Here is a 20090-nt window from a genome sequence, read left to right as displayed (position 1 = left end):
GATTTCGGTGAAGTTATATTGAATATGGTGTCGTTCTTTATATTTTACCATATTTTACATCAGTACCCCTGAGCACGGCCCCAAAAATTTTTCTCACCCGAAGAAGTAATCTGTCCGAAAATTACTTCTTTGACTTTCAACTATTTCAAAACTTCAATCAAAAAGGGGTATTTTGTAGACACCATGTCAACTCTAGAAGGGTTAAGCAATGATGGGTTCGGAACCCCTTGAGACGTGAAGTGATCATGTATTTACGATAAATATCTTTACTCAGACCTAGGTAGTGTATTTTTGCTTCCATGCTGGTATAGGATGGTTAATCAAATGAATCAAAATGTTTTAAAAACTGATTAAGAGTTTTACCAATAAATTGACCAGGACCACCTAACAAACCATAGATCAGTCTTCAATTGAGCTAAAAACCCAATTAGACCAAACGCTTAAGTCAACTCAAGCTAGAGTGGTACTGACTCAGGCCAACGCCAGATGCACTATGGCAGATGCCATTTGGATCCAGGCTGATGTTGGCCAATTACCAACTATGTTAGCCAATTAAAGATTGTGCCGACTTCTGCAAAATTGTAAGTATATGGTGGATCTTCAAGCATATGTCATTCTAATCTCATTCTTACCGCCCAAGGCATGTACCTATACATACACTAAGACCTCTAGGACACCTAGAAGACACCTAGAAGACACTAGAAAATCCATGTGACAAATGTGTTAATTGTCCACATCTCTTGGGAATATATACTTCCCATTTATGGACCCAATATATCTCTTCAAGGAGGAAAGAGATCACACCCTATATGGAAATATCCTACACTTACCTTGGTCAACCAAGAGACCTCCCAACTATAAATAGATGACCCCTCTCACGTTTTGGAGATCTTACAGAATCTGACAAGAGTTCGAGTCATTACTATCGACGAGATTTGTTCACTGGAATCTCGCATAGGAGCTGCTTTGTTGTACTTCGTATCAATTCGAGCTTGCACTAACTACAACTGAGCACACACCCTTCCAACCACAAAACACCCTTTACGAAAGTTGAACTGAGTTTTCGTAGAAAATTCCTTCTTCAAAATTGTAGATTAAGTCAAGATCTATCTATTATGCAATTTTTATATTTTTTAGATTAACTTGACTATGTTTCTCGGATTTATTTTTCTTGTTGGTTAATACAAAATCTGAAATTTCCCTTCAATGGAATCTCGCATGGCAGACTTGCTAAATGCATTTGGCTTTTGCAAAAAACCTTCCTCTTTCAAAATTGTTACCTTGATGTCTTCTACCTAACACGATTTTCTCGGATTTTCAAAAATTTTATTTCGTTTTCTTCCAACGATTTTCTCGTAGTCAATTCTTCTTTTTTCAGCATAGTTATGTATTGCATCTTTTCTTCTCAATTAAGTGTTTAATATTTTACTTGCTTATCTCACATGTTCACATTGGCTGTATACAATGTCCCTGAATCCCATATTCAATTATACTGGAACCATATTCCATGAGAAATTCTAGTGCTAGTTTTATCTGGACTTCTCCACTTTTAGCATGTTTACTTTACATTTTGTATATTAATTGTGCAGAACAATTGGATATGAGTATGTGGATTTAAACCATTCCTTACATTTTTGGCATGTTCTCCTTTCAATGCATGTTCGAAAATCATATACGCAACAAAGAAAAGATTTACAAACCACCACAAGCTCATTCTCTTTTTATAGAAATAAATCAAAAGGAAGATGCGAGTAGAATTCATAGTATGAAGATGTGACATGAGTGAATAAAAAGATGAGTCATCCATATGGGAATGCTCTTCAGATCACTTACGCCCAGCTCTTCACATGGGAGTGAACTTACAAAGGAAAGGTTGGGGGGAGGGGGGTATATGATTTAATCAGTCTATGAAATTTCATGTGGCTAATCTAGACAATATCCTTTCTGTCCAACGGTTGGAATGGACATATCATCTATCCACATGGCAGAACACAACACCAAAATCAAATGAGACAAACCCACATTTGCAAGTCAAAATGCTTCTTGATGACCTTTTCATCATTATACACAAACTGAGCAAGTGTTCTTCCCTAACCCACCTAAACCACCACACCCAATTATGGGGATGACCATAACATTCTCTTCATTACTGGCACCTGAACTTAGCAATTCTACTAGATTTTCTTTATCCCTTTCTCTACCAAAGACCTCAGATTCAACTACAATAGGGTCAGTAGTACTCATGGTTGAATTGAAATTTGGCTACCTCAGCATCCTTTTGATTACGATCTAACATCTCTATGATATCTTTTATTTTGTGAGCTATTATGAAATACAAGTGGATTTGGACATGAAAAGTATTTGCATACCAGTTTTACTCTTTTCAGGCCTCCACGTCATCATTTAAATCATTTATTAAATTCCAAACCAACCTAATTTCACCAATAACAGTGGTTTCAAAATTGTTAAAAAAATATTCTCTCAGTGAAACTACTTGGAACAATAAGGGCTTCTCATTAAACAAAAAGGAAGTCCATACATAGAGATAAAAAATAAGGTTTCCTACATGGACGTGTAAATTAAGGAATCCTTGCACAGCAGTTCTATGTGGAAGAGTGATCCAGCGATTTTACCATTAGATATGCATGGAATTCTGGGTTGATCATATGTCAAATTCAGCACCCTCTTAATCGTCTGTATGCCCTTTTGCTACTCCCAAACTTTCTCAATGATCTGTTAACTTATTGCCCAACTCTAATTGGGCTGAAACTTGACATGTGGACATGTGAGCAGGGCGTATTGGGAGGTACCTGTCCACAATTTCAGCCCCATCTGATGTTGGAACACTTCCATCTTGAAGTCAAAACTGCCATCAATGAGACCGGGCCTGAAAAAGGGAATCATCATAATGGAAAAGTTAAAGTAGCTGTAAAAAAAAAAAAAAAAATTTAAACTGGTTAAATTGTTGCAGACGCAAATACAGATGATTAAACCAATAAAAAAGAGACCATTGAAAAGCAATCCAAATATTACCCCAAGTGAACAGCTATATGCTTATCTTTCGAAGCGTGTTCACGTAAGTGTAACTGGAGAGAGACACAAACAACTTCCGAAACCTGAAAAATTATTATCAAACAGCATTACAACAAACTGAAGAAAAATAAACAATGTACCTAGTTTTTTTGGCCATTTTCCACTAAGTGTCCTGCAGATTGAATGCTCAGAATGAAATAGTGCCTATTTATTAGAGAATGTGTGCATGCCGGAGAGCTATTAATTTATCACTAACCTGAGGCTTCGTATGTGTTCCAAAAAATATTTTACATTCTAGGAAGCATGATCTATTTTAAGCATCAGTTATCATCACTATTAAAAATTAGTTATTTTTTCATAATATCATGTATAATCAATCTCCTCTTCACAATCGATCATTTTCTTATTTATACAGAGATGTCATATATATATATATATATATATATTGATTCAGTAATTAACAATCTGTGTTTGCAACGCTTAAGCTTTGACATTAGAGAGACATAAACATCACCTTTTAGGCAAGTGAAAAAACTAAAATTCATGCCTTAAGCATTTAAAAAGCAACCATTTATACAACTAATCGAGTGCATTAGATACAGAAGCATGATTTAATAAACCATTGTTCTCTCAAACAAAGGTCCTCATTTAAAAAAGGGCATCTCCAGTGCACGAGGCTCACACCACTACAGGGTTTGCGGAGGGTCATAACGTATGCAGCCTTAACTCTGTTTCTCAGGGAAAGGTCCTCATTTACTTAACAAATAAAAGGCAAAGAGAAGTAACACCATATCCTATGCAATTAACAGCACTTCCATGAAAAGTAGTAAGACAATGATACATACCAAACCCATTGGCTCCGGTGTTGTGCCATTGCAAGAAAGCTTTTATTAGGATATTGATTTAGTAAACAGAACATCTCTCCTCTTGGGTAAAAGAAAGCACATAGGATGGATAGCCAGATGTCAACTGGTCCACTGTACTTGCGCATAATGTTTGTACTGATCTGGAAAAAAATTAGCAAATACCATAATAACATAAAACATGGAAGATTCGGATTAACAAAAATTCTATAGACAATCTAAAGAAATACCAGTGCACATTACATGAGTCCATTAACCCATTATAAATTTTGGAGTTCCATTTCCATCAGTGAGGCATCAGGGAGATGCAAGGTGGGAGTCATGCATAGAGGAGCCACAACGAAGGAGATTGGCGACAAGGCGGTGGCAAGAGGGTAGGCGGAGGTGGGGCTGGCGCAAGACAATGAGGGACACAGGCGGAAGTCCATAGAAGCAGAGCTAAGAGGGTCAATGTCGGGTGAAGAAGAGGAGGGAGTCGGGTTAGAGCGAGGAGGGTTAGGCGGGTCTGGTTGAAGATTGGAAGTGATAGGCTGCTTTAAAACGTGGGTCGGGTTGTATAGATTACCCGGGTAGAGGGGATGGTCGGGTGGGTATTTAGAGAATTTGTTTAGAAGGTGGATCGGGAGGAATTGGTTCAGAGGGATAAATGGCGGTTCAGGGTTGGTCTAGTTCATCTGGGCTGGTTTAGGAGAGGACAGGTTCAACGGAGGGGAATAAGACTGAGAAGTGGAAGTTGGTATAAGATTAGGGTTTGAAGGAGGAATTCTCGTATGGGGAGATGCAGAGACAGGTAATGGAAGCAGAGGGGGGAGAGAGGACATAGGGATAAGGGTCGAAGGATCTGTAGACATCAGCTGTCCTGCCTGGCTATCAAGATGGAGAGAGACCGATTTGGGAAGAACTATCGAGGTACCACTACGCAAGGATTAAAGTATCGGTATTGATCGCCGTATCGGTTGGCTAAATTTAAGATACGTATCAGAGGGTATCGTATTGTATCGGAGATACGCTAAGATATGTTAAAGATCAATGATTAAAATATCGGTGTCGATCGTCGTATCGGCCGGTTAAATTTAAGATACGTATCGGAGGGGTATCATATCGTATTGGAGATACTTTAAACCATAGGTACCAGAGGCGTTCGATTCTAATAGAGAACAATTTGGAGTAACATCAGTATCTGGATCTAACAACTGCAGGATCGAGTACATGTTTTGACCATTGGACAAAGACGACAGCAGCAGACCAGAGGTTCGGGGGTTCAAATCCTTCATCAGAAGTTGGCCGGAAGCGTGAAATGGTGTCTGAGATTGTCTGTTTCTTTTTTTCCTGCTTCGTTTGGAGAGATGATCATGGAATGCGTTTTCTTGGGAGGGTTCACAACCGTGATCTTGCCTGGTAGAGGACGGTCGTTCACTCTGAGGAGCTTAGCCTGCGACGTCTTTTGATTTGACACAGAGGGAAGTCCGGTGACCAAAGCACTTGCAGAGAGAGCATGCAAGGGGAACCCAATCGTATTTCACTTCTTGGCTGAACGAGTATCCCTCTCCGTCTATGATTGTGATCGAAGATGGGAGGGCACTGTCCGCTTGAACTTCAATGCAAACTCTCGCAAATGACAATTAGTCCATCGCTTTGGTTATTTTATCAGAGTACATAGGCTTGCCTATAATCAAGATGATGATACTAAGGCTCCTAACGCACCAAAAGTGAAGAGGGAGATTAGGGAATGTGACCCACAATGGAATGGAAGAGGGTTCAAATTTGTTGAAAGTTGTGTTCATCCCAGTGTCTAAGGAAAATTGGTTTCTTCCCAACATACCAAGGACCTCCATCAATGGCGGTAGCTTTGTCAGAAGTCAGAATCGAAGTTGAAGATGAAGGTACTGTTGTCAAGCATAAACGTGGACATAGCGCATATTGGCTTCCATTGATTCATGAGGGAAGCCTTGACAATAGAGAAGGTTGGTCTGCTGCCCAAAAAGGAGCCAACAACTTAGTTCTTCCATTTCAGAATCTCAGAATCGAGAAGACCAGGAGGACAGAGGCCTTTGGGAGCGGAGTTGAGGATAGCCGGTGGGTGAAAATATAGGGTGTCTAGTGGATGTGGGAGTGGAGGAGGAGGCTACAGGGTGGAGAGGGTGTGGTGACAACAGAGCTCCAGGTTCGAAGGTCAGGACACGAAGGTTGAAGAGGAAGGGGGGAGGAGGAAGATGGAGTAAAGGTGGGGCAAGTCCGAAAAGAGTGGGGGAGGTAGGGGGTTTTCGGTGATGAGTTGGAGGTCGCCTGCCGTCGGAGAAGATGAGGGCATAAGGTGGTTATAGAATTAGGCGGTGAAGGGGTGAAGGGAAATTCAGGCTCAAATCTCATTTCACTTCTTGATCTGAGATTGTCTGTTCCTTTTTTTCATGTTTCGTTTGGAATGGGTTAGACCACTTTAATAGGTCTAAAATATGGGTAGAAAGTAGGAACATGAGATTTAATTCATTAGTTTAGTTCGAATCCAATTTTGAGTCTAGTGTTTTTTGTTACTTCAGCGTTTGAGTCGGTTTTAAGTCTCCTATATAAGTTTGTAAGGCACTAAATTAATTGAATGAAATTTTCTTTTGTTGTTTGCAAGGATTTATTTGAAATAGGTTGTGCTCATCAACTGGGATAGTTGAGGGTGAGACCCAAGCTGAGATAGCCATTCCCCTACCCCCATTCTTCCCTTCCTTTTTTCTATTTTATTTTTTGGATTTTTTTTAATATGAAATAAGGGGCGTGCTTGGTCCAACAGTAAGGTACGAATGTTGTGACCTGAAGGTCAAGTGGTCGAAACAACCTCTCAACATTCTCGGGGTAAGGATGCGTAGTTCTCACCCATCGGGTCTCGCACATGCAGAAACCTTGTGCACCGGGTACGCTTTCTTGAATCTGAAATTTATTGAATATACTAAAGATCTGACATAGGATTGGATCACTTGTGATTCGATCCTACATCAATCACCTTCTCTAACATTAATTTAATGGATACTATCTTATCTCCAAATCTCTCATCATCAACAATATCATTCTTTAGATCTTTGTCCACTATTATGCTCACTTTGATTCTATTACTTTGATCTGCTAAATACCAAAGTTTGAAGTCTACCAACACGTTAGTTTTTTAGTTTTTTTACCCTTCCATCTAGTCTCATGAATACAAGCAATGTTAATCCTTCTCCTATTAACATCTATCAACTCTAGACTCTTACCCATAAAGGATCCAATGTTCCAAGATGCTAATCTAATCCTATACTTATGGGCTAGGTTCGTCACTTGCACATGGCCACTGTATGCGAGCCCTTGCCTACTTATCACTGCATCTGGGCATTGACGCGGTGCATTGCTTGCGGAAGGATGCCCAAACAAAAGGACGATAGGACATGACAATAATAAAAGAAATAGAAGTACTCAAAAAACGATAGGATCAATGCAAAAGGTGATTGGTTGAATATATTAAGCTGCCGACTGCGAACTTCATACCAATATAAAAATAGATATATAGTATAAGTATATACAATATGAAAAACCGATGGACACCTAATGCATTAAATATGCAATCTCAACAAATAGAAATAAGCTCATAATCATGCAATGATACTTGTGCCCCCCTATTGCAGATCAACTTCAGATTAGAGAGATACTTGTGCAACCCATTTGTTGTTTTTGTTGGGGAAGAATTGAGAATAGAGACCATCTATTCTTCCAATGTTAGTCTCCCCCAAAAGCTCTTTCCACCCTAATATTCGGAGGCTGAATTGGTGGAAAGAGCTTTTTGGGGAGAAAACATTGGTGATATTAGAAAGCTTGCCTCTTGTGCCACAATTAACCACATCTGGTCAAAGAGGAACTATAGAAGATTCCCAGAATAGAACTCGTACCCGCCCTTTTAGTGTGATAGATATCTGGATTGACGTTCTTAACAGATGCAATGATATCATCCTCAAAGGAAAGGTCTTGCTAGAAACCAGTACCTTGTTCAAAACCACCCCTCTCCTTTTTCTCTTTGCTTTGCAATAAAGTTGACAGTTATAAAAGAACGAAAAAAAAAAAAGAAAGAAAGAAACCTCAAATGGAGGAGATGATTAAAAAAAAAAAGAAAAATTTACTTGGATATGAGAATTACAACCAAAAATAAGTAGAAGGCTTTATGAATTCCAATGAAAGTAGCATTTAAACAATTAAAATAACCAAAAGGAAAAGAAAAAACATACAAGTTCCCAGGCTTCAATATTTGTTTGCGAATTCTCATATAAGGCCATGCTGTTCACAATTAGTCCCACATAAATGAAGCTAATCTCATAGATTGTAATAAAGCAGTCAATAATTACTAACTACTGAGAAGTTCATTATAATCCGCAACAAAATAATATATCATGGGTAATTCATGGTCTCAAAAAAGGCCGTGAGTAAACACATGCCAAATTTCATCCACAGATTACAAAAATACAATGTTAGGCTTGTAGTTATAACAAGATAAACAGGGTGATGCAGTATTGATACAGACCTTGAAAGGATATTCCAGACTCCCAAGCTACTGTTCACATGAACAGTAACCTGAACAATGACCAGCAACAACCCTTCATTATTAGAGGAAGAAAGACCAGTAGCATTTATAGACTTGGTTAGCAGGTCTTTTTGAAGAATAAGGACATTTCTGGATTCTTTGTTTTTAGTTTCTTTTTGTAAGTCCATGCTCATGCTCATGTGAAGCATGTGGCTGTGCCCATGAGAAACATGTCGGCTGCTAAATGTTTGTTAGGGTTTGTTTGTTTAGTGAAGTTAAATAGATGTTTGGGTTATGCTTGATTTGAGTACCATATAAGGGATCCAATGTAAGCTTTTAAAAGAAAATTGAAGTTGAAGAATGAATTGAGTTGTTTTTGGCGCCATGTAGGTGCAAAACAATGGTTGTGTGACCAAGGATTAAAGTATCGGTATCGGTCGCCGTATCGGTCGCCCAAAATTAAGATACGTATCGGAGGGTATCGTATCGTATCGGAGATACACTAAGATACACTAAAAATACACACATAAATGGATAGGAAACATTTTTTTAAACACTTTTGCATAAAAAATTTGTTAAAAAAAGCTATTGATAACATGTATTATGCATAAACACTAAATTGAGGGTATCATACCAAGAAATCAAGGTTTGTAGTTGTCCCATAAATGTAAAATCCTTGTTCCCAACCTTGATTTCCACTTTAGTTAAAGAGAAATATGGCTGACAGCAACTTTGGAACAAAAACCTTAAAAAATCATATTTTCTGAAAAATTACCCATCTTGGCCATTATATGACCATAGCGCACTGTATCGGTATATACCGATACTCACCGATACGTATCGATGAGTCCGATACGTATCGATACTCATCGATACGTATCGATAAATGTCGATATTCACCGATACGTGCCGATTATATACGGATACGTACCGATCGATACGTACCAATACATACCGAAACGTACATTTTACCTCAATTTTATAATTTCCATAGAGTCGTATCGAGGCATATCGTATAGTATCGATATGTATTGGTGGTGTATTGATGCATATCGGTATGTATTGTAGGATATATATCGATACGAAAGGATTTTAAAAATTTCATGTATCGTATCGATTGGCTAAATTTAAGATACGTATCGGAGGGTATTGTATCGGTATCGGAGAAACTTAAAACCATGTGTGTGACAATCTTCCCCCCCCCCTCTTGTGTGAGGCTATTCCCCTATTCCCTCTTCTCTTCTCTTCTTTCTCTTTGCTGATTCTATTTTCTTACGCTGTTCTACAACTCCAAATCCTCTTCTCAAGTGTGTTTTCTACTGAAACCAAATTCTGGTTTCTGTTCTTTTGTCAAGTTAAGGTTCAGCCATCAATCCTCTCTTCTCCCCCCCTTGTTCCCAATTAGTTACCAAGTTGCCACTCTAATACATAACTGAATCTGAATTTTAGGAATGTATTGAAGATTCCGCCTGGGATTGGTTCACTCAAGTGATTCCAATCTTACATCACAGGGGGACGAACATTTTATTTGGCAATTTGCCTTTACCGGGCTAGCGTAGACAAGCTTAGCCTCTATGGTTAGCCACAGTATTGTGGTAGGATGGACGATCTAGATAGGCCACGTGATGTAGATCAAGCTCGCACAAGGAAGGGGCTGCTGGCCCATCAAACCAAGTCCAATATTGGATCAGCCAGCCCCCACCTTGGTACCATCTAACCAGCCCAAAAGGGAAGCTGGAAGATCCATATAGCTGTCCCTTATTGTTGAAAAAGCAGCTTCAAGAGAAGAGTTCCAGCAGCCATCAAATTGCCCAAGTTAGCCTAGGATTTAGTTTTCCATCTTGTAAATAAGGCTAGTTTCCTTTCTGCCAATGTCTTTTAGTTTATAAATTGTCTAAGACTTGGTTAGCAAGTTAAGACACAAATTAGAAAGTCTTATTTCAGTTCATTAGTTTCTTTACTGTTATTTCTTCATGTCCAAGTTTTGTAAGTCTATTTAAAGCCCATTGAGAATATAATGAAAAGATAGATTGAAGGATATGAATTTGAGTGTGTTAACAACAAAACTAGGGTAGAATGCTTGAATGATCAATGAGACCACACAAGCCTTTATTAATAGGAAAATTTACAGCGCCATCCCCTAGAGAATGCCACTTTTAGAGAGACACCCCCTACATAATACCAAATTAAGCTCACACTTCCTCCCTTCAGTCTCTGTTAAGTGAGGCTTTGAAATATCGATTTTACCCTTTTGACTAAAACACATAACCCATTCTATTTCACACAAACCCTTCAATACCCCACACCTTCACCGTGGGTTCATGAGGAGCAAAACCGACTAGGACCCTTCTATACCTTTGCAACAAACAGGCAAACTACAACCTTCAATGCCCGAACTAAACTACTATTATTGTTCAGATTCTCTGTCAGCATAATATCGTATATTTGTTGCTCTTAACTCCAACACATGCCTTGGTTAATGTTGTCATATCAGAGTCGTGATGAAATTAGCTTTCCAGACATCCCTTGACCTTTATTATTCACTAATGTTCATTGTTTACTTGTTGGCTAAATGAACAACATATATGCCTTCTTTTCTATCAATATGTTTTTCCTTAGACCACTCTCTTCAGACACCTTGAAGAAAATTTGGATGATTGGTTTGTAAAAGAGTCAGACAATTACTTGGACAATGACTACCTGGTTTTTTATTGCCCAGATAATTTAGTCCGTAGCAGTTTGTCAAGCTATCACCCAACGGAATGGAAGCTTGTTAGTTTGTTATGGACCAAGCTCCTACGTATTAACTAGACTGATGATATCTGCCAAAAAGGTAAGGTGTCTCTCTGGTTACCCGTTACCATCTGCAATGGGAAATTATTCCAGTTTGAAAGATCAAAAATATATTGGATCATGTCTTCTCAAACGTCAATGAGGCATCAGCGGCCAAATTTCCAATTTTTAACAAATCGACTCAGATTCTATGAACCATGCTTCATCTGCAGAGATCACAGAACAAATGTGACAACACTCCACTAGAACCCTTCCAAAAGGAGAGCTGATTAACTCAACTCCTCTCCTCAATCTCGATACTCTTCCCAAAGTCTCTTCCAAAATTCCAATTTGTTCGAGAATGTTGTGGCTATTTCACTAACAAATGAGAGCAATCCCCATGGTTAGCAGTTCATTGAAGCGGAGAACTAAGAGATCGACTTCTCAGCCATCTTTGTCCATGCGTCAACCGCTTCTTCATTCAGTTGGAGAAAAAACGATTTGGAGATGAAAGTGTTCAACTATCGATTTGGGGAAGAAGTTGCTCCCTATCGATTTAGAGTTTGGGGGTTAAGGAAGGGTATATTAGGTACTTCCCTTTTTAGAAGGGCATTTTGGTATTTAGAAAAAAATATACCAGCTGATGTCAGCATCTAAGGTATGTTCCTCAATAGAGATTGACAGCAGGGGGTGTGAGCGTAATTTGGTATTATCCAGGGGATGTCTCTCTAATAATGGCATTCTTTAGGGGGTGGCGTTGTAAATTTCCCTTATTTATAATAAGCAAAAAAGAAGCAAAATTACAAGTATGCTCCACCCTTCAGCCGACCTTCATTAATTAGAGTGGGTAGAAGGGGGAAAATGCATGAATGCCCCTACAACACCCTTAGTTACATATTTCAACACTCCCCCTCAATTTGGTGCATAGATATCACACATGCCCAACTTGACTAAACAAGGATGAAACACCATGTCTGCTAACCCCTTAGTGAACACATCAGCTAACTGATCATCGGACTTCACAAAGGGAACAAAAATCAATCTAGCACCCAACTTCTCTTTGACGAAGTGTCTATTGATCTCTACATGTTTGGTACGATCATGCTATACTGGGTTATGAGCAATACTGATGGCAGCCTTGTTATCAAAGCAAGGATTAAAGTATCGGTATCGGTCGGCCAAAATTAAGATAAGTATCGGAGGCTATCGTATCGTATCGGAGATATGCTAAGAGAAGCTAAAGATAAGGACATAAATGGATAGGAAACACTTTTTTATACATTTTTGCATAAAAAATAGTTAAAAAAAAAACTATATATAACATGTATTATGCATAAATAGTAAATTGACAGTATCGCACTAAGAATCCAAGGTTTGTAGTTGTCCCATAAATGTAAAATCCTTGTTCCTAACCTTGATCTCCACTTTAGTTAGAGAGAAAAATGGTTGGCAGCAACTTTAAAACAAAAACACCTCAAAAAATTGTGTTTTTTCTGAAAAATTACCCATCTTGGCCATTTTATAACCGTATCGGTACGTACATTTCACTTTGATTTTGAATTTTTCATAGAATATCGTACGTATCAGTGCGTATCGGTGGTGTATCGATGCGTATCGGTATGTATCGTAAGATACGTATCGATACAAAAGGGTTTTAAAAATTCCATGTATCGTATCGGTCCGTATCATATTGGTAAGGGACGATACAGTATGATACGGACCGATACTTTAAACTCTATATTAAAGTAGAGTATCATAGGTAGACAAAAAGGCACACCAATAAATCCAATAATGTGAGTAACCACAACAATTCACAAATCCCTTATGCCATGGCACGAAACTTTGCTTTAGCACTAAATATAGCAACCACATTCTGCTTCTAGCGGCTTTAAGTTACAAGATTCCCACCTATGGGTACAATAACCTGAGATGGATTTTCTATCAGGTGATCCAGCCAAATCAGCATCTGTATAGGCTTGAACTCTGAGATGATCACGAGGAGATAAAATAATTCCTTTTCCTGATGTTGACTTCAAGTATCTTAAGATATGTAGAACTGCTTCCATAAGGGAGGAATAGGGATCATGCAACTGACTCACCACACTTACAACTACCGCAATATCAGGCCGTGTATGAGAGAGATAGATTAGTTTGTCTACCAGCCGTTGGTAACGCTATTTGTCAACATGTTCACCCTCCTTTTCCTTGAGGCGGGTACTAGCTTCTGTAGGAGTATCAGAAGGATGATGGTCCAATTAACAAGTCTCAGACAACAGATCAAGATCCTTTGGGATAGAAAGATACCTTTCGAAGATCGAGCAAATTCAATCCCAAGAAAGTACCTTAGTTTTCTAAGATCCATTATTTCAAACTCTCGGCCAAGCAAGCCCTTGAGACGACCAATCTCAGCACTATTATTTCCTTTCACCATGATGCATATACATAGGCAATGAGTATAGTAATTCTATCACCAAACCTTTTTTTGAACAATGGGTGGTTAGCATTACTCTGTTTGTACCCTACATAGGTCACTGCCTTGTGAAATCTCCCAAACCACGCTCTAGGTGATTGCTTGAACCTACAAACCTTGCCCGAAGTTCCCTCATTGGAGAATCCTGGTGGAATATCCATATGCACTTCTTTATCGAGCTCTCGATGGAGGAAAGCATTCTTTATATCAAGTTGTTGGAGATCCCATCCCAAATTTACAGCACATGAGAGCAATACTTGCACAGAAGTCAGTTTGGTAATCGGTCCAAATGTATCGTGGTAGTTAATATGAGTGAACCGTTTTAGCCACAAGCCTTGCTTTGTACCTGTCCATTTTGTCAACTATTTTTTGTTTCACCACAAACACCCACTTACAACCAACTGGTCTTTTCCTAGGAAGAACAGTCACAAGTTCCCATGTAACATACTTTTCTAGAGCACCCATTTCTTCCACCATTGTTACCTTCCATTTTCCATTTGCAAAAGCTTCCTGCCAATTCTGAGGACATCACGGTAAATCTGAGGACATCATCATGTCTCGTCGAGTTAAGTGGCAAGATCTCGATTGAGATCTTGTCGTTTTTACACCTCCCCTATGATCTTGTCTTGCCGAAATCTTGAACCATGCTCCATAGAAGAGTGCTGCTATTAAGGGTCCGATTAGAACTGGAACTGAAACCAGCTGTTTAAAATCGAAAAAAAAAATCGGTTCGTTTTGTTTATTTATTTATCTCTTTTCTAAAATGGAACTTCTTTCAGCTCCATCATTCCTGCCCAACCATACATAGCCTTTGACCCGGAGGCATGGCAAGGTCCACGAGGGAGACCTCCGCCGAGATTCGGCACACAAATCTCACACTTTCTTTAATATTAAAAAATATATACCAATAATTTATTTACAAAACTAGTGATAACTAAACTGAAGGACAATAAAACTGTCCACCCATAGTTGACGATCCTTTCAGAAGAAAAGGACTATGAATAATGGACACATTCCTCCATAAGTAAGAAAAAAGTTTAACACAACATCCCATAGGTTTTAACATAAGCAACATAGAAGAGGCAATAATTATAACCGGAATAATATCATTAGAACATTCAAAGTGAAAAATCAACTTACCGTACCCCATGATGGACATCACGGTGATTCTTATGACCCGAAACTCCATAATAGTCAAAAGTAATTATCTAGAAACCATGAAACAAAGCAATAGGATATGAGACATGAAATGTATTCCATTATACAAACAAGGATCATGCAAATGGTGTTGGAAACAAGAACATATGGAACATCTAACACGGTTAATTAGAAAAGATCTTACCAAGTCAATGCTTTGACTTGAAATTTCCTCTTTAACAATATTTGCCAGTAGTTTATGGCTCCAGATCTTGTCAAATCCATCCTAGCAGTGATAGGTACCAAATTATAACAAAATATATACCCAGAGGTCATTGTTTCAAACAAATACTGAGACCCTTTGGAGGCAACAGAAAAAGAGGAAAGCTTTATCATTTGATAAGGATTCTTTCATGTGTGTTATTGGCTTACCTGTAAATCCAGATGGTCCAAGATCTTCACATGTTGAAGTGGAACCTGCAAAATTTTCTAAATTATAATGAAATTGACAACAAATGGTCCAATGCTGAGAAAATGCACAGCATGCATAGATATATCTGCTCTTTGAGGTTTAGAGATTCAGCCTACTAGTTCCAAGTTACCAGGTTGACTATGTTTTCGGAGACCTTTGAAGTCACCACAAAAATGGAAAATCCTGTTATTCATGTCAACCTGGTTTCTTATTTGAATGCATCGTACTAAGAAACAGAGATTTAAAGGCTTGAATGTTCCTGTGCCAAATTTGCATCACCTTAAGAACAGCACAAGCCTGGTAAAGTTCTTCCTTTCTCATGTTTCCCTTGCCATCTGCATTACCTACATGATAGATGAAGCAACTACAAATAAGAAAATGTCAAGAAATGATAACTTAGAAAAAGTTGAATATACCAAATCTTAAACAAATAGCAAGAGTGTTTTTGGAGGGGGAGAAATGGAAACAGCTATTGTTACCTAACATAGTTGCCAATGCGGCTAGGCCATAGTTCTAAATCTCGGAAATTTTGCAAGTTTCGGTGGTTTACGACATGGTTCGATAAGATTTTGAATATTTCGATTGGTTCAACCATCTCAGTTAAACCAGTCCCTATAATACATTGTTTCATGGGAAACAAGGTCCGTTTCCTAAGTTTCAACTCTCCTCTCCACTGTTTTGTGGGTTAGGCAACCCAAGGCATGCATTATATGTAGAATTAATGTCATAATGATATAACTATATTGTAATGTAATACGATCAATTCAATGTTAAATGTATCAATGAAATATAATATAACTATGCTAGTAATGACCTAATATGAAAAACCAACAAATGATAAACAAAGTGTTTGATGGGGTAATGACTTGTGTCTAATATGACATCAGCCCTCTTTATTTATAATAACGTAGAAAAAGTTCTAAAATATTACAAGGACCATTAAACCCCTACAAGACCTAAGGACCTGTTTGAAATCTAACCTCTTTAAAACCCCATTATTACAACATTCCCCTCATGCTGGTGCATAGATATCACATATACCCATAGTTTTTAAGGCGCTGGTAAGGCTGAAACATCTTGCTAGTTACTACTAAGACCTTTAGTAAATACATCAGACCGCCTTTTACACTAAGGCGCTGAAAGGCGTGCAAGGCGACGCCTTATAGCGCCTTAGTGTGCAAGGCGGTCGCCTTATGTATTGGATATTTAAAAAATAAATTTTAAAATTGTTTTTCTGAAGATTCCAAATTACATATTATTATTGGGAGGTGTATAAGGGACAACCAAATATGTAAGAAGACCATGAAGCCATAGAAGCTCACAAATGCCATGAGCCATAGCACGGAACTTTGCTTTAGCACTTGATTGGCCAACCACGACTTGCTTCTTGCTTCACCATGAAGTCACTTTGCCTCCAAAACTCAAAACCCCAAGCCCCAACGTCCAACGAGGCGACGATCATTCCTCCGGTGACTTCTCTTCTCCTTTGACAGACTTCGGTGACATCCGGCGGCATCAATGATGCCACATCCTGGGGCAGATTTCAAGTAACGGACAATACGCAACACACGTACATATGTGTCAAGTAGGGATCATGTATGTACTAATTAACCAGGTTGACGGAAAATACTATGCCAAGGAGTGTATGAAAAAGATAGATCAAGTGCCCCACTAATCTTTGATATCTTCCCTTTTCTACGAAATCACCTTCTTTTCTAAGCAAGTGATCATTAGCTTCAATAGGAGTATCTGCCGACTTGCACCCCAACATAACTGTCTCAGAAAGAAGGTCAAGCACATAGTTTTGCTGGCAACTTCAATGCCAAGGAAGTAACGAAGTTGTCCTAATTTTTTGATCTCGAATCCCTCACCCAAGTATCTCCTGAGACGAGAAATTTCTGCCAGATCATCACCAGAAACAGCAATATCATCTACATAGACAATCACCCACCCTTGATGGCCTTCCCCCCTCCTAGAACCTACATATCCCTCCCCTTCCCCCCCCCCTCATTTTGGCTATAGTATCCTTTTTGGCCTCGCTGGTTTAGTACAACTTGTTTTTTTTCTCTCCCCCCTGGGTAGGCTTCTCCTTGTTGGCTTAAGCCTCCTCTACCCCCTTTTCTTCCCTTTGTATATTCTTCTCTCCTAGGTAATGAATTTATTTATTCATCCAAAAAAAAAGATAGCAATCTTCCCCTAGATCGCTTGATGAGTAGAGTGTGGTTAACATCGCTTTAAGAGTAGCTTGTAGCAACCTTAACCTTGTGAAAACGCCCGAACCAAGCATGAGGAGATTGCTTCAACCCGTATAATGCACGCTTCAGCTTGCACACCTTCCCTTGGGTTTTAGAGCAAGTGAACCCAAAGGGAATGTCCATATACACTTCTTCCTCAAGTTCCCATGAAAGAAGGCATTCTTCAAATCCAGTAGTTGAAAATCCCGATCTAAGTTGATGGTAAAGGTTAAGATAACATAGATTGTGCTCATCTTAGCAACTGTGGAGCAAATGTCTCCTGGTAGTCAATCCCATAAGTTTAAGTGAAGCCCTTGACGACAAGTCTGGCCTTGTAACGATCCACTGTACCATCAGCCTTCTGTTTTACTATAAAGACCCACTTGCAACCAACTGTCTTTTTCTGTGAGGGAAGACGCACCAAATCCCATGCTTCATTCTTCTTTAGAGCCTGATCTCCTCAACCATAGTCGTCTGCCAATGTGAGCCTACATTAAGTTCTTGTAAGGTATGGGGAATAGACAAGAAACCCCAAATAAGCTAGCTTTGAAACAAGGGCAAGGAAGCTCTCCAACTCAATCTAAAAATGCTCGATAAGGGCATTTTCGCGGCGTTTAAGGCACGTTGATCATGGCGGTGGGTGGGGGGGCAATAAAGCACGCAGCGCGAAAGAGACCAAATGCAATAGCAATAGCGCACCTAAGCCAACAGGCATGAAGGAAGGCCAATTGTTGAGTAAGGGGGTGGGGAAGGAAGTGATCGAGAGTTGGTCTCACCTCTCTATATCTTATGAATTATGTATTATTATTGCCACGATAAACAGACACTACATAGATAACAACATGAAGATGTGTGTTCTGTCCTTGGCTGACGAGGCAGAAGACAACGCTGGTGACAGTTATCAAGGATTTGCTTCTACAAAGCTGCTTGGAAATGGCCCTTTCCCACACCCATTCCCCTCGTGGACTAAAGTACATATTCTTATATACCCTAGAGGATAGAGAAGACACAAAACTGCAGTAAGATGGAGAAAGTGAGTTATAAGAAACAGTTTTAGCAATAGGATGTAAAGTGCAAGACCTAGTGCATTTACGAATAACAATCGGCAACTCAAGAGACGGATCAACACTACCAAGTGGAACATCAACAAAAGGGGAAAGAGAATTACCTCGGCAAAAAAAAAAAAAAAATACCCGGCCTAAGGGGACAAGATCAGACATGAGAGGAGATAATTAGCGTGGTAGGGCAAGTGCTGGATGTATGGCATGTATGGCCAAAACAACGAGAAAAATGGAGTTTTCCAAGTTAAGGAGTTGAAACCAAACAAAAAGCACAAAATGGTCAAAATTTCAACCCATTTCTTGCAAAATGTGGTTTTTATATATAAGGGGTGGGATAGTTTCGCCTGAAATACCGGAGAAACTATTCATAAGACCGAAATGTCAGCGAAATGCTGAAATTTCGGTTGAAACTTTAAAAAGGTTTATATTGTAGGTTGTTTTGTTTCGATAGCCTGCAAACCAAAATGTTTCACAAAACCTTATACATGTCCCTACCACAAACACATGAACTATTAAAACAAAGGTTTTGGGGTGGTGGCCCACATCGAGTCACATAATATGGTTCAATCGCACTATAGCCTGAAAGATCACAAGTTACGAAAGAAACAACTATTGCAACTGCACATCATACAAAAGCTAAAGTCAAACACCAAATAATTGAATAATTCAATCACTTCACTCCAATTTAGTGATGTACGAGGTGATGAAAAGGCAACTTATAGATGATTGGTCGGCTCTTCTCTCGGAGTATGGGCAATGGCAGTTTGTTTCCCGCAGTGCAGGCTAAAGTGTTAGAGTGTGAAATTAAATGAAAGTTTTTATTAAAGATGTTATTTTGAGAAAAATAAAAGTGTTGACTTAAACCTCTATGATTTTGATTGTTGTTCATTGTTGTGTTTTTATTTTTTTTACTGGGCTATCGAGCTCACCCATTATTTTAACAACACAGATGAATGAGATAGAGGTATGCTTGGAGTGGAGTTTGAGGGCGACTAGAAGAATTCATTATTAGTTGTTATTTCTGTTTTCTTAGATGAATGTAGTAAGGGTAAATTTTGAGATGTAAACTCTGATAGTTAGATTTGAAGGACATATCTTAGATTGTCAGCAGTAGAAGTTATTTGGGATTTATAACAATGGCTCATTATTTTTGTATTGAAACCCGAATTTCAAGAGTTTTGCGTGATTTTGTGAATGTTGTCGATCGTTTGATCAACGTCTGGGAGAATTGTACCTTTACATGTATCTTGGTTTGGGTCGTGACAGTAGCATTCAACGTAACCTAACAAACTTGGGTCGAAACCACAAGTACCATTTTTGGGTGGATTTTTCTGTGAAACTAGTTCATGGAATAGGTGTAAACTGTTAAAAATTGGCAGCACAGCGCTTAAAAAAAAAAAAAAATTGGCCTCAAAACCTAAGGTTGTGTTTGGTAACCAAGAGAAGAAAAGAAAAAAGTACAAAGAAATTCTCTTTGTGCTTGGCATGTCCTTAAAAATTGGCAGCACAAAAAAAAA

At 38.8% G+C, this 20090-nt stretch overlaps 1 protein-coding gene across 13 annotated transcripts in view; it reads right to left on the bottom strand.

Moving 5' to 3' along the window:
- Positions 1-2396: 2396 nt before the first annotated feature.
- The window catches only part of LOC122080774 (N-acetylglucosaminyl-phosphatidylinositol de-N-acetylase-like), a 41185-nt gene continuing 23491 nt past the window's right edge, over positions 2397-20090 (bottom strand). For 12 of the 13 annotated variants that reach the window (XM_042647612.1, XM_042647613.1, XM_042647609.1 and 9 more), the window contains 8 exons: positions 15558-15622; positions 15239-15283; positions 15012-15092; positions 14810-14877; positions 8135-8183; positions 3879-4039; positions 3034-3116; positions 2397-2887 (listed from right to left, as the gene is read on the bottom strand). In XM_042647612.1, coding sequence (XP_042503546.1) covers positions 3047-3116; positions 3879-4039; positions 8135-8183; positions 14810-14877; positions 15012-15092; positions 15239-15283; positions 15558-15622 — 539 coding nt within the window. In that variant the 3' untranslated portion in view covers positions 2397-2887; positions 3034-3046. The remainder of the gene's footprint in view (positions 2888-3033; positions 3117-3878; positions 4040-8134; positions 8184-14809; positions 14878-15011; positions 15093-15238; positions 15284-15557; positions 15623-20090) is intronic. The other variant, XM_042647619.1, reaches the window with a different exon arrangement.

This window comes from Macadamia integrifolia, chromosome 6 (genome assembly GCF_013358625.1).
Source record: "Macadamia integrifolia cultivar HAES 741 chromosome 6, SCU_Mint_v3, whole genome shotgun sequence".
Taxonomy (NCBI): Eukaryota; Viridiplantae; Streptophyta; class Magnoliopsida; order Proteales; family Proteaceae; genus Macadamia; species Macadamia integrifolia.
This window is presented reverse-complemented; position numbering and strand designations above follow the sequence as displayed.